Source organism: Watersipora subatra, chromosome 9 (assembly GCF_963576615.1).
Source record: "Watersipora subatra chromosome 9, tzWatSuba1.1, whole genome shotgun sequence".
In the NCBI taxonomy this organism is placed as follows: Eukaryota; Metazoa; Bryozoa; class Gymnolaemata; order Cheilostomatida; family Watersiporidae; genus Watersipora; species Watersipora subatra.
Genome location: NC_088716.1, coordinates 62,478,160 through 62,494,288, shown reverse-complemented (window position 1 = coordinate 62,494,288; position 16,129 = coordinate 62,478,160). Strand labels below are relative to the sequence as shown.

Genomic DNA, 16,129 nt, shown 5'->3' with positions numbered 1-16,129 from the left:
GCTATTTTCTATCAATTGACCAGATATTTGAGAGGATGGAAACTTCGTTGTCTATTTTCAAATGTCAAAAGTCAAACTGTGTCACAGCTGGTTAAGGCTTAAGGACGGATAGTCGAGGTTTAAAAAAATATTTTTATAGGCATGCGAAGACACTAACTACTTTAACATGTAGGACGGTTGTGCAATTTAGAATTCTAATACTTTAAAAATGGTTAGTCGTTAGTCGGTGAGCTCATGTCTCTTCGCTCTCTTTTCTCGTAGAATCGCCAGCTGCACCCGGTTTGTTTGTGTCTTCCTCCAAATCAAAGGCCTGCAAATACAACAAATTTTAAAAACCTAAATTAGGTCTATGATATTCTAGCCCTATGCATGTATGGCGTTACAGCCTTGCATCTCAAGCAAGTCAATCGCTCGATACTGATCCCGTGTCACTATCAAGTAGGTCCTTCATAGCTTAGATATAGTCAGGTGATCCTAGACCATAAACCAGTAAAAGGAACAGACACGATGAATAGTAACTCGCTGGGCCTGAATCAATGTCAAAAAACTTCCGATCTTGCTGTATGCCCGACCAGGTTGTTAAAGTTGCGAAGGCAAACTTGTGAGTCTTTAAAAATCATTAAAATGTGGGTGAAATAAAAAAATCATTTTTATGTTTTGAATTTGATGGAATTTGGCAAGTGTGAACACCAGCATTCCCTTATAATGCTGCTAATACAAAGCTTGTGATTTTACGTGATTGGACAGTGTTATATCCAATCACGTTTACACCAGTATGAATCTCTAACGAAGTCTACATTTTTTACATTGGTACAAAATTTGACGGCAGCACTGTTTACAATGTTTCTGGCGTTTCATCCAACTTACCGATTTAGTCAATGATAATGCAAGGTATAATCTACACATGCATGCAGTAAATTATTATCTTCCTATAGAAAATAGAGTAATAGTGTAGATCTAGTTTTATTCTAAAGTGAGGGAGGCAAGGAGCATGTAAAACTACCCAATCATATCGACCCTCCCTTATGACTGCATAAAAGTTAACACTGCTTGATCACCATAAAGCTTCAATGAATCCACTGTTGTGTCCAAAACGAATTTCATCACAAGGTTTGCTCCCAGGTTTCATAGAAAAAACTTTTTTATTATCAAGATTTATTCCTTCTTGATATTCCATTTGTGCATTTAGCACAAATGGAACGCGTATAAGTTTTGGTCACTAAACGTAATATTTGTACGTAATATTTGTACCATGGTGAATGCAAACCGTTTTTATATATATGTACTTTGAAGTATCAAGACCGCATTAAATAAGGAACTACCATTAGCCTGAGACTGTTATTAATTACTTCTATGGTGTTGCTTTCAAAGCTTTAACAAAAAAAAGCTAAAAGCTTTGGAGTTGGGCAACGAGAGAATTGATTGTTATTGATATAAACGATTCATTAATAATAGGACTTTGTGGACACTTTTCTACTAATCCCTTGATATTATGGGTTCATAAAGATCAAAGATTGTCAAAGTCGCGTTCAGATAGAGAGCGGCGCTCTATTTTTCAACCCTTTTCTTATAGTGGCATTCAAATAGAGGTGGCATTCAATTAGAGGTTTTACGGTAAGTGTCTAAACTAGGTCATAACAGACTGAAGGCAGCACTAGATAAGTGTCTAAACTAGGTCATAACAGACTGAGGGCAGCACTAGATAAGTGTCTAAATTAGGTCATAACAGACTGAGGGCAGCACTAGATAAGTGTCTAAACTAGGTCATAACAGACTGAGGGCAGCATTAGATAAGTGTATAAATTAGGTCATAATAGACTGAGGGCAGCACTAGATAAGTGTCTAAACTAGGTCATATTAGACTGAGGGCAGCACTAGATAAGTGTCTAAACTAGGTCATAACAGACTGAGGGCAGCACTAGATAAGTGTCTAAATTAGGTCATAACAGACTGAGGGCAGCACTAGATAAGTGTCTAAACTAGGTCATAACAGACTGAGGGCAGCATTAGATAAGTGTATAAATTAGGTCATAATAGACTGAGGGCAGCACTAGATAAGTGTCTAAACTAGGTCATATTAGACTGAGGGCAGCACTAGATAAGTGTCTAAATTAGGTCATAACAGACTGAGGGCAGCACTAGATAAGTGTCTAAACTAGGTCATAACAGACTGAGGGCAGCACTAGATAAGTGTTTAAATTAGGTCATAACAGACTGAGGGCAGCACTAGATAAGTGTCTAAACTAGGTCATAACAGACTGAGGGCAGCACTAGATAAGTGTCTAAATTAGGTCATAATAGACTGAGGGCAGCACTAGATAAGTGTCTAAACTAGGTCATATTAGACTGAGGACAGCTAATTCCATACCTCGAGTTCACTCATGATCTCATCTATAAAGTCCACTTCACCACTCTTCTTGTATTTCACTGCTGCCTCAATAGCCTCTCTAAATAACTGCAAAATCGATGAATTAGTAATGCTATAAGAGTTACTTATACTTCTCGTCTTTACTGGATTATTCAAACTTTGGTATCTACCGATACTATGTGCTTGAAAAATGAGTTGAAAATGATGTGCAGGCTGTTTGACCCTAACAGTAGTGTCACAAATTATAAGCATTTTTAATCAAAAGGTGACGGTTCAGTCTAATCTATACACAGAAGTAATCTTACCTTGACCACATTAGTGCCGTCTGATGCGGATACAAAGAAGAATGGCATGTTATTTTTAGAAGGAAAGCCGAAAGCCTTCTTTGTGATACTGTAGTCAACTGAAATAGAGGGGAAAAGTGTGAGTGAGAATTATAGAGTTGAAATACTCATCAGCTACTTCCTGTCAAACCAGTTAATAACTAGAAGATGATTGGATTTGGGTACGCGTCTCGGTCTTGCCAGCTAGCGTTAAAAATAGAAATACGATTTTAATTCATTTTTCGTAAATAGGTCAGCTAGTGATCTAATAGAATTAATCCAATTTCAAATAACTGAAAGCAAATTTATGTGTTTTAGACCTGAACAAACGTGCGGTTATCGCTGTAAATCATAAAAATAAACACCATTTTAAAAAGCTTTTTCATATCCTTCATTAATGTGTGATAAAGCATAAAATAACTAATATTAAATAAAAATAAATGTTAGAATTTTGCCTTAGTGATAGATGAATGCGGCCAATAGAAGTATAGGCAGAAAGAAGATAGGATAGGAAGAAGTATAGGAAGAAAAAGCATTTCTTAACTTTAAAATTAAAGGTCTTTATTTTTTCCAATGACAAAAACTATAATGATAGCAATTAATTCTTCATAGCGTAAACAAAACTGTCTATGTATTTTCAAAAGAAAGAAACAAAAGAGTTTTATGAACTTTTAATTTAAACTTATTTATTATTTAATCCTCACTTTGTTGTTTCTTTTAGTTGTACTAATAGTCATACTGTCTCACAATATCATTACTCGCACACTACACTAGTAGTCATACTGTCTCACAATATCATTACTCGCACACTACACTAATAGTCATACTGTCTCACAATATCATTACTAGCACACTACACTAATAGTCATACTGTCTCACAATATCATTACTCGCACACTACACTAATAGTCATACTGTCTCACAATATCATTACTAGCACACTACACTAATAGTCATACTGTCTCACAATATCATTACTCGCACACTACACTAATAGTCATACTGTCTCACAATATCATTACTAGCACACTACACTAATAGTCATACTGTCTCACAATATCATTACTCGCACACTACACTAGTAGTCATACTGTCTCACAATATCATTACTCGCACACTACACTAATAGTCATACTGTCTCACAATATCATTACTAGCACACTACACTAATAGTCATACTGTCTCACAATATCATTACTCGCACACTACACTAATAGTCATACTGTCTCACAATATCATTACTAGCACACTACACTAATAGTCATACTGTCTCACAATATCATTACTAGCACACTACACTAATAGTCATACTGTCTCACAATATCATTACTCGCACACTACACTAATAGTCATACTGTCTCACAATATCATTACTAGCACACTACACTAATAGTCATACTGTCTCACAATATCATTACTAGCACACTACACTAATAGTCATACTGTCTCACAATATCATTACTCGCACACTACACTAATAGTCATACTGTCTCACAATATCATTACTAGCACACTACACTAATAGTCATACTGTCTCACAATATCATTACTAGCACACTACACTAGTAGTCATACTGTCTCACAATATCATTACTCGCACACTACACTAATAGTCATACTGTCTCACAATATCATTACTAGCACACTACACTAATAGTCATACTGTCTCACAATATCATTACTCGCACATTACCCTAGTAGTCATACTATCTCACAATATCATTACTCGCACATTACACTAGTAGTCATACTGTCTCACAATATCATTACTCGCACACTACACTAGTAGTCATACTGTCTCACAATATCATTACTAGCACACTATACTAGTAGTCATACTGTCTAACAATATCATTACTCGCACACTACACTAATAGTCATACTGTCTCACAATATCATTACTCGCACACTACACTAGTAGTCATACTGTCTCACAATATCATTACTAGCACACTACACTAATAGTCATACTGTCTCACAATATCATTACTCGCACACTACACTAATAGTCATACTGTCTCACAATATCATTACTAGCACACTACACTAGTAGTCATACTGTCTCACAATATCATTACTCGCACACTACACTAATAGTCATACTGTCTCACAATATCATTACTAGCACACTACACTAATAGTCATACTGTCTCACAATATCATTACTCGCACATTACACTAGTAGTCATACTATCTCACAATATCATTACTCGCACATTACACTAGTAGTCATACTGTCTCACAATATCATTACTCGCACACTACACTAGTAGTCATACTGTCTCACAATATCATTACTAGCACACTATACTAGTAGTCATACTGTCTAACAATATCATTACTCGCACACTACACTAATAGTCATACTGTCTCACAATATCATTACTCGCACACTACACTAGTAGTCATACTGTCTCACAATATCATTACTCGCACACTACACTAATAGTCATACTGTCTCACAATATCATTACTCGCACATTACACTAGTAGTCATACTATCTCACAATATCATTACTCGCACATTACACTAGTAGTCATACTGTCTCACAATATCATTACTCGCACACTACACTAATAGTCATACTGTCTCACAATATCATTACTCGCACACTACACTAATAGTCATACTGTCTCACAATATCATTACTCGCACACTACACTAATAGTCATACTGTCTCACAATATCATTACTCGCACACTACACTAATAGTCATACTGTCTCACAATATCATTACTCGCACACTACACTAATAGTCATACTGTCTCACAATATCATTACTCGCACATTACACTAGTAGTCATACTGTCTCACAATATCATTACTCGCACACTACACTAATAGTCATACTGTCTCACAATATCATTACTCGCACATTACACTAGTAGTCATACTGTCTCACAATATCATTACTCGCACACTACACTAATAGTCATACTGTCTCACAATATCATTACTCGCACACTACACTAATAGTCATACTGTCTCACAATATCATTACTCGCACACTACACTAGTAGTCATACTATCTCACAATATCATTACTCGCACACTACACTAATAGTCATACTGTCTCACAATATCATTACTCGCACACTACACTAGTAGTCATACTGTCTAACAATATCATCACTCGCACACTACACTAATAGTCATACTGTCTCACAATATCATTACTCGCACATTACACTAGTAGTCATACTGTCTCACAATATCATTACTCGCACACTACACTAATAGTCATACTGTCTCACAATATCATTACTCGCACACTACACTAATAGTCATACTGTCTCACAATATCATTACTCGCACACTACACTAATAGTCATACTGTCTCACAATATCATTACTCGCACATTACACTAGTAGTCATACTGTCTCACAATATCATTACTCGCACACTACACTAGTAGTCATACTGTCTCACAATATCATTACTCGCACACTACACTAATAGTCATACTGTCTCACAATATCATTACTCGCACACTACACTAATAGTCATACTGTCTCACAATATCATTACTCTCACACTACACTAATAGTCATACTGTCTCACAATATCATTACTCGCACATTACACTAGTAGTCATACTGTCTCACAATATCATTACTCGCACACTACACTAATAGTCATACTGTCTCACAATATCATTACTCGCACACTACACTAATAGTCATACTGTCTCACAATATCATTACTAGCACACTACACTAGTAGTCATACTGTCTCACAATATCATTACTCGCACACTACACTAATAGTCATACTGTCTCACAATATCATTACTCGCACACTACACTAATAGTCATACTGTCTCACAATATCATTACTCGCACACTACACTAATAGTCATACTGTCTCACAATATCATTACTTGCACACTACACTAATAGTCATACTGTCTCACAATATCATTACTAGCACACTACACTAATAGTCATACTGTCTCACAATATCATTACTCGCACACTACACTAGTAGTCATACTGTCTCACAATATCATTACTCGCACACTACACTAATAGTCATACTGTCTCACAATATCATTACTAGCACACTACACTAGTAGTCATACTGTCTCACAATATCATTACTCGCACACTACACTAGTAGTCATACTGTCTCACAATATCATTACTCGCACACTACACTAGTAGTCATACTGTCTCACAATATCATTACTCGCACACTACACTAATAGTCATACTGTCTAACAATATCATTACTAGCACACTACACTAATAGTCATACTGTCTCACAATATCATTACTCGCACACTACACTAATAGTCATACTGTCTCACAATATCATTACTCGCACACTACACTAATAGTCATACTGTCTCACAATATCATTACTAGCACACTACACTAATAGTCATACTGTCTAACAATATCATTACTCGCACACTACACTAATAGTCATACTGTCTCACAATATCATTACTAGCACACTACACTAGTAGTCATACTGTCTCACAATATCATTACTCTCACACTACACTAGTAGTCATACTGTCTCACAATATCATTACTCGCAATCTACACTAATAGTCATACTGTCTCACAATATCATTATTCGCACACTACACTAATAGTCATACTGTCTCACAATATCATTACTCGCACACTACACTAATAGTCATACTGTCTCACAATATCATTACTCACACACTACACTAATAGTCATACTGTCTCACAATATCATTACTCGCACACTACACTAATAGTCATACTGTCTCACAATATCATTACTCGCACACTACACTAATAGTCATACTGTCTCACAATATCATTACTCGCACACTACACTAATAGTCATACTGTCTCACAATATCATTACTCGCACATTACACTAATAGTCATACTGTCTCACAATATCATTACTCGCACACTACACTAATAGTCATACTGTCTCACAATATCATTATTCGCACACTACACTAATAGTCATACTGTCTCACAATATCATTACTAGCACACTACACTAATAGTCATACTGTCTAACAATATCATTACTCGCACACTACACTAATAGTCATACTGTCTCACAATATCATTACTCGCACACTACACTAATAGTCATACTGTCTCACAATATCATTACTAGCACACTACACTAGTAGTCATACTGTCTCACAATATCATTACTCGCACACTACGCTCGTGTTTTCGATTAAGTCTAGTTTTACAGACATCCTTCTACTGTTCTTTCAACTTGGCCCATGATGGCACACAAAAGAAGTACTTAGCTGCCCCACTGCAGTAGTACCATGATGGCACACAAAAGAAATACTTACCTGCGCCATTGCAGTAGTAAACTAGATGCAGATACACACCAGATCTTATTCGCCGTATATGCAATGTTAGTAACCAAAAATTTGGCTCAGGTAGCAAACAACGATTTGTCTCTAATCGTAGCTCATAAACAAACTTGTATATCAGAGGCAGCTAGAGGTTTGACTATATTTGTGTTCTACTGCGTCCCAAAGTAGATACATGGAAAGTGCAATGGGCTTCAGTCTTACCATCTATTTTATTGGCAGCGCAAATGCATGGAATCTTGGGTCTGTATTCTCGCAATTCTTTGTACCACTGCGGGAGATTTCGATACGTTACTTTACGAGTCACATCAAACACCTGTGAAACAGCAAATATTGATATCAATGGGCATATAGGTGCTTTAGTACTTCTGTTTTCTGTAGAAGTAGTAAATCTGTTTTCTGTAGAAGTAGTACTTCTGTTTTCTAGCAGATCCAACAAAGACAGTAATCTCAACCAAACTTCATGAATGCCTCAAGGCATCAAACCATTCGCAATGTATTTTACTGCACCACACCCACTTCTTATTGATAGCTAGCTATAGATTGGAAATGCCACCTACCCTGCCCCTTCACCTGTGCCTGTCATCAACAACACCGTGAAAATAAAAAACCAGTGAAAGCGAAAATCGTTTAAGAAATTTAAAACTATGCGCTCCTTCACCTACATGTAGTTTGGGTCTACAATGTTCAAATATACATATACACACAGTTCTCCTTCACATAGCTTGGGTCTACAGTTTTTAAATATACATATATACCACAGTTCCCTTTCACATAGTTTGGGTCTACAGTTTTCAAATATACATATACCACAGTTCTCCTTCACCTAGTTTGGGTCTACAATGTTCAAGTATACATATATACCACAGTTCTCATTCACATAGTTTGGGTCTACAGTGTTCAAATATACATATATACCACAGTTCTCCTTCACATAGTTTGGGTCTACAGTGTTCAAGTATACATATATACTACAGTTCTCCTTCACATAGTTTGGGTCTACAGAGTTCAAGTATACATATATACCACAGTTCTCCTTCACATAGTTTGGGTCTACAGAGTTCAAGTATACATATATACCACAGTTCTCCTTCACATAGTTTGGGTCTACAGAGTTCAAGTATACATATATACCACAGTTCTCCTTCACATAGTTTGGGTCTACAGAGTTCAAGTATACATATATACCACAGTTCTCCTTCACATAGTTTGGGTCTACAGAGTTCAAGTATACATATATACCACAGTTCTCCTTCACATAGTTTGGGTCTACAGTGTTCCAATAATGATAAACAAGGTTTCATACCTTTTTTAACATTTAAAATCATGGACTCCAGAGAAGACTCGTGAAATTGATGGTGAAAAAGGAAGAAGATGTTTTCCTTAGATTTGAAATATGAAGTTAAAGAAAAACATGAGCAAAAATCATTTCTTCAAGTCAAAAATCAGGGAAAGTGACATGGTCGCGATAATCGTTTGAGAAATTGTAAAAAATGTGAAATATAAAAGAAAAATATGCGTAAACATGTTCGAATAAGGATATAATCATATCATTATCACTACTTATATTTAGACAATAGCAGTTTCTTGTGTAGCATAGGTAAACTAAAGGTGACGTGACAATATCAAACCTTGCTATACTTTAGTTTTCTCTATTTAGTTATTCATCAAAATTTATATAATAGGTTTATTTTATTGCTATAGGGCTGTGAAAAAATTAAATGGCATACAACATATTCTTATAAGAATATTTGGCCTGATATTTGACAAGCTTGAGATGCGAAGGAAGCATAAGAAACAATTAATTTCATGTTTCGAGGTATGACTGTTTTTCTGAGGTTGGACTTACGATTATGCAGGCGTGCGCCTGATGATAATATGAAGGATGCATACTGTTAAACCGCTCTTGTCCAGCCGTGTCCCAAAAGTCTACAATATGAATAAGTATTACATTAAAATGAATTCTTGTTAGTCTGCTAGACTTATTGTACTCTGAGTAAAAAGTGAACCAGAATCAGTATATACTCCAAATACCAAAAAGCACAATACAAATTAATGTAAAAATTAAACATAAAAATACTGAAAGTATGTATGCACTTACCAACTTGAACCTTTTCCCCACCAACTTCTGTATTATAGCTAAACAATGTGAGGGCAAATGTACTCAGCTGTTGCGGTTTACTGAGACAAACAGTTAAAGAACACATGACAGGTGTGAACATAAGAAATAGAACATAGCAATACAGTAACAACAATATAAATATCATTATAACAGTAATAACAACAATATAATGTAAATATCATTATTACAGTAACAACAACAATGTAAATATCAGTATTACAGTAATAACAACAATGCGTCTGTCCCCTCTAATATACCACCATTCTTGCTGAAGAGGTCAATATCAAAGTTTAGAAGTAAATAATAGAAAAAATTTATATCTATAATATTTTTGCCAATTCTATCACCTTGTTGCTAAAATAAATGTCTGTCCACACAAATTCCTCTTGAAACCAAGAATTAAGATCATTCCCTTTTGCTATAGTTCTACAAAAGACCTACTAGCGGTTAGCAAAAGTTGAAAAAAACTTTATCTATTCTTCCCTTTTGGTTAATCTATAATCGCCTCATTGTCCTCAACAGCTAACTTTAACATTCAACAATTCACGATAAGGGCTATATCATCATGGAGTCACAACTAAAGCTGCTGGTTGATAGATACTAAAAACAAAAAGCCAAAAACAGGATTCAATTACAGATTGAATCGCTAAATGATAGAGATCAACGACAAAGAAAAAATAACTACTCATGTTATTTACTCATATTTTTATGTTTGAATTAACAAAAACTACGTCAAAATATTCTAAACTAGCACGATATGATTAAATGTTTTTGACATAATGCAATATAGTACTATTATTATAAGTATAGTACTATTATTCTTACTATTATTTGTCCGCTGCTAGACCACGATATGGCAAGGACAACACACAAAATCAGAATCTTCTTTAACCAAAGAGCATGCAAATTCCGATGTTCATGCCACTCTACACTCAACTAATTCTCCAACAACATTGTGTGAAGATGCAGTAGATAGTCCTCCAAGAGAAATAAAGGATACTATCCATCCATGAGAAATCTTTCCACCAATCTAAAACAATAGTCAGCAACATCAATTTCAAACTTTGAGTTCAAAAATTGACATGAATATTGAAATTTTTCACACCGCGCAACACACTGTGTGATGTAAATAGTAATATGAAAGATTTAACAACAATGTTTCAATGAGATAATGAAATCCACAAATTTATAAGCAAGGTTTGTACAATGAATATTAAAGATGTTACACAAAGGGATTAAAAACAGTTAAATACAAGCTGAAATATTGAAGCTGAACGAGCAGAACGATACAAGCTTAAAATTTAAGCATCATGCATACAACTTAAGGTAAAGTTTTTGTTGTTCGATGCAATGTGACTGAGGTGGACAGTCTGAACCAGAACAAAATAGAACAAAAAAAACTAAATGAGAAGACCAAACCAAGACACGACTGAACCAAAACAAGACAGAACTTGGACAATTCCTTACAATTTCAAAAGGCCTGGATTGAATTTTAAACATGTTCAAAGAGCACACAACTTCAACTTAATGTTGCTAAACAGCAACAAATTCAATAATGCTAACAATATTCAAGCATATTTCAATTGGCTGACACTCAAATAACGAACTTAATGATACATGCATGCGTGTATACGTCCTGTGTGTTTTTGATGTAGCTTGCATTACTACATTACTACAAATTAATTGTTAAATATTTAAATTACTTCATGATGGTTTCCTACATTATTTAGAAACACAAAATATTAAGCAAGTATTATATAGCAAGCAGTGAGGTGCTATAATATATATATATAAATAATATGATGCAAATTTACATTGTTCAATAGTATAATTTCAGTCTTCTAATCAAAAACCATTATTTTGGATAAATAGGCTGATTAGATAAATGCATCCATATAAATATTGTATAGCAAGATTCTTACACCTCAACTACTGCTCTTAATGTTTTGATCTTTCAATGCTTTGCTATTTTAATAAGTTTTTCTCAGTAGCAATAATTCTTGTCTGCTGACTCTAGGGCTAGGAAAGAGTGGCAAGTGATTGGATTTGATGATTGAATTTCTGTAATTAGCTAAAATCCAGGTTTGATGAAAAAATGTATACAATTGCTGCTATGTATCAACAACTATAGCAAACTTTCATCTCATTCTTCTCATCGGTTAGACAAAATGCATTTGTAATATACTTCCAGCTTAATTATAGAGTTAACAGTGGATAACATATAGTTTACAGTAAACAACATATTTAAATATAGAGTTAACAATAGACAAAATATGCCCAGTACATATTGAAATGTCTATACACATGTCTACTAATGTGCATGCGGTACTAGCAATGACTGTGATATATATATACATGTACTTATCACTTCAGGATTAAAATTTCATCTACAAGATCACAAAAAAGGTACAAAAATGTCACTCATTTCAGTAGAGTCCACAATCTGATAGACCAGAGAAATTGTAAAAATTAGAGGTTGCATAGTTATAGTGGCAACAGAAATATAATCATTGATTTTTAATGGTTTACAATTTTAATTTTAGTGAGCATCATCCGCATAAATGTTTTCTATTTTAGGCACGACACGACTTTCTCAAAATTTCTAACATGCATCAAGATTGTGAAAAACTTTTTGAAGTTCAAACCAAAGGATGCCATTATCCATTCTCATTGTGCAGAGATTCTCAACGCCTACTTACATAGCCAAATCTGTAAAAATAACACTCTGACGGTCAGTACTCAACAACCATGTATGCTGAAGAGATCCAAAAGCTAATAGCTGACCTGAAGAATAACAAGCCATCAAACAATGACAAAATATACCAATTTGAGTTTCTTGTTGACTCAAATGCAGAACATCTTGAACAGGATATATTTGGCGCATCTTTTAGTTGTGAAAAGCTTTCCAAACAGCGGAAAACTGTCAATGCTATCCCGATACACAAAAAATGGCAAAAAGCACTTCGACTCCAACTACATGCCCAAATTCCTAACAAGTACTCTATGCACCACCTGAACATCACTTGCCACCTAGTTCCACAAAACTGACAAATTGCTTGTGTAACTCAACTTTGGTTCACTTACCTTGACTTGGTTCGGGCTTTTGAACGTTATGAAGAAGATAACATAAAAGTATAGCATTAACCAACACTTACACATAACTGGAACTCGATACTTGAAAAAAGTTCGATAATTTCCTCACTGACGAAAATTATCTTGAACGAAGACAAACACCAACATGTTTCATCTCTTTACAAAGATATCCGTCAACATACGAAACGCAACTGTTGTAACCTGGGTTGCATAAAAAAGTCAATCAACATCTGCCTATGCCTCTTGTAATCTTTACTGCAACGGCTTCTGGTCCAAATCCGTAAGAGGCCTGATGATTTACTCATTGAACTCAAACCCCCTGGGGTTTTAAGTTCAATGGTTTTAATCATACATCTTTATCAGACGAAACCGGTTGCATGCTGATATTCAGCCTCGAATATATTGAAACCTTTGAACCGTATAACGCACTGTCATGTGTGCCTCTGAGACACTTATTTTACATGAATGTTCTTTCGTTGGAGTGAGAATTGTCCAGTCGGGTTCGGTCTAGAATTCAAAGTACGTGCGTGTATATGAGAAATGACCTAATTAAACTCCATGAACTTACTTAGATTTTCCTACAGCGCTGTCGCCCAGGCATATAATTTTCACCTTTTCTGCTCCTCCGTCTCCAGATACATCGTACCGCGGCTGTGATGCGTCATCAGAGGCCATTTTCGTTCAAAAGGTATGTTAACTAACAATTTTAGAAGCGAACCTTTCTACTTCGGTATTTGAGTTGGAGTCGCTTTATTGCACACTGTAACTAGCCAATAGTTTCTCTATTTAAACAGCATAATCCAATCATACTAAACTCTGAACAACAATAAAATTATCGGGGCCTCTCCTATATAAACCATAGATATAGTAAACCCTAGATTGGCGAATAGCTATCACTATAATGGAGCAAAAGTGAGGCCTATAATTGGCTGTTGTTTTCACGACGTTACGTCGTAGTGATGTGCATCACAGCATCAAAGCCTTCAATTGAGCAATAAGTTTAGTAGTGGAAGCACGCTTGGCATGCTAGTTTCTAAGTCATAAACGTAACAATAAGACCGAATTCTTTGTGAAATGTCATCAGAAGAGACCACAACACCCCAGGTATATCCTGAATTGCCCATAACAAGACAGAACTTCAACTCAAAACAAGAAGTTCTCAACAATATCATAAGCTATCTATGCCGATTAAAGACACCAAGCTGAAAGCTGCTAGTGGATAATAATAAGAAAATCATCATCATTTCATCATTGGTTTTGAGTCAGCAGCCAAATCTGTACATGGCATTGCTCAATATCTTTTCAGCAACTTCCCTTACATCAACTACTTCCTAACCTTTAAGATCAACCAGGATCACATTGAGATTCTGTTTTCCACAATACGATCTAAGGGTGGCTATAACAATAACCCGGATGTGCAGTGCTTTAGATCTGCAATTCGAGCACTGTTCATAAAAGCAGATATCACACCACATCCCAATGTTAACTGTATTGATCTGGATGGCTAGAAAGAAAAAGAAAGAAGCGACAGAAGCTGAGAAAGGTGAAGATGAGGAGTTCGGTGATGAGGATTGTTTTTTAACTCAAATGTGATGAGTGTATCAAGTTCTTGACCGATGTAGAAGTAGTGGGAACTAGGAATAGTGATGACATAACCCTAATCTCAGTTAAAAACAGAGGAGGATTGGTGACCAGATTGATAGGCCGAATATGTATTGCTGCAGAAAAGTGCCTACGTTCACACATGGAGAGCTATGGTATCACACAGAGAGCTTTTAAACAAGTAACATCACAGACAATAACATATATGTCTTATTACATAACCTCAATCAAGGTTTTACATGTACAGTGCATGCCAACAGTCTACTCAAAACTATAGTAAATCGCTATACTAAAATCAGAATACACTATGCCGCTTCAAAGCAGGAATCTAGTTCAACCAACCTTAGACAAAAACTATTTTGTCTAGTTATTTTCAGTCATGTCTAATGGGTGTTTAATACAGTGGTCCAGCGTAACTGCTTCTAAATCTCATTTGACTCATTAGTTTGTTATTAGTTTAATTTCTATTTGGTCACTCTTTGTATTATCAATGATATAGAAGCTTCTAAATCATTGGTATTATTCATTACCACGTGTGTAAGATTCTTGCCTTTCTCATCCAAAGTCATTACAGTCATAATTCGACTTACGAGCTTAATGCGTTCAGAGAATGAGCTTGCATGTCAACATACTCGCATGTTGGTGCAATTTATTTATATATAGAACAATTAAATATATATTGATTGGTTTCCATACTCTAAAAATGCAAATAAAACACTCAAAACAATATATTGTAACAGAAAGAACATGTTGGTTATTGTCCTAACTTACCACATGCTTTCAAAAAGCAACAAATAAAAAATAATGCAAGGAAATGTGATTAATTAAAATGTAAAATTAAATACATACAATAGCAGCTAACGCTAGCATTTGCCAGAGAGGGAGAGATAAATTATCCTTCATTACAACAGCTGACATTGACCAATTTGGATTTTATCCAAGTCTTAAAAGACAAACTTAAAAGCAAACCTAAAAGCAAACTTTAATCTTTAACTTAACGTAATTAAAATTTCTTCGGCGTTCATAGTTTTAAGTTTCTCGCTGGTTAGCTAATTTTGTTTCGCTCTCACGACCAGCCGGCTGTTTTAAGAGAAACCTATCTAAGGACGTTTGCCTTTGTCGCCCTTTCAACGTGTTGCGATCAGGACGAACACAGGTGTCGTCACCAAGGATTAATGCACGACCACTAGCCAACTTGTCCGAATGTCTATTTTTTATAGTCTTGATAGATAGCACCGGCCTTTTTACGTAGCATCGTTTCAGTTACGCCGTCACCGGCCAATTGTTTGT

The 16,129-nt window shown here is 35.3% G+C and overlaps 1 protein-coding gene across 1 annotated transcript; it reads right to left on the bottom strand.

The window, feature by feature from the left end:
* Nucleotides 1-5: 5 nt before the first annotated feature.
* Nucleotides 6-13,960, bottom strand: LOC137403647 (rab-like protein 2A). The gene is made up of 8 exons (XM_068089626.1): nt 13,806-13,960; nt 11,145-11,174; nt 10,124-10,203; nt 9,872-9,951; nt 8,227-8,338; nt 2,674-2,771; nt 2,369-2,455; nt 6-310 (listed from the first exon to the last, which is right to left on the bottom strand). The coding sequence occupies exons 1-8, from the start codon at nt 13,910-13,912 to the stop codon at nt 233-235; spliced, it is 672 nt and encodes a 223-aa protein (XP_067945727.1). The 5' UTR covers nt 13,913-13,960; the 3' UTR covers nt 6-232.
* Nucleotides 13,961-16,129: the final 2,169 nt, after the last annotated feature.

Coding starts and splice junctions, on each gene's coding strand:
- LOC137403647 (XM_068089626.1), bottom strand. CDS start 13,912: ATGGCCTCTGATGACGCATCACAGCCGCGGTACGATGTATCTGGAGAC. Junction 9,952..10,123: donor TGGGGAAAAGGTTCAAGTTG/GTAAGTGCATAC, acceptor TTCATATTGTAG/ACTTTTGGGACACGGCTGGA. Junction 2,772..8,226: donor CGCTGCCAATAAAATAGATG/GTAAGACTGAAG, acceptor CCTCTATTTCAG/TTGACTACAGTATCACAAAG.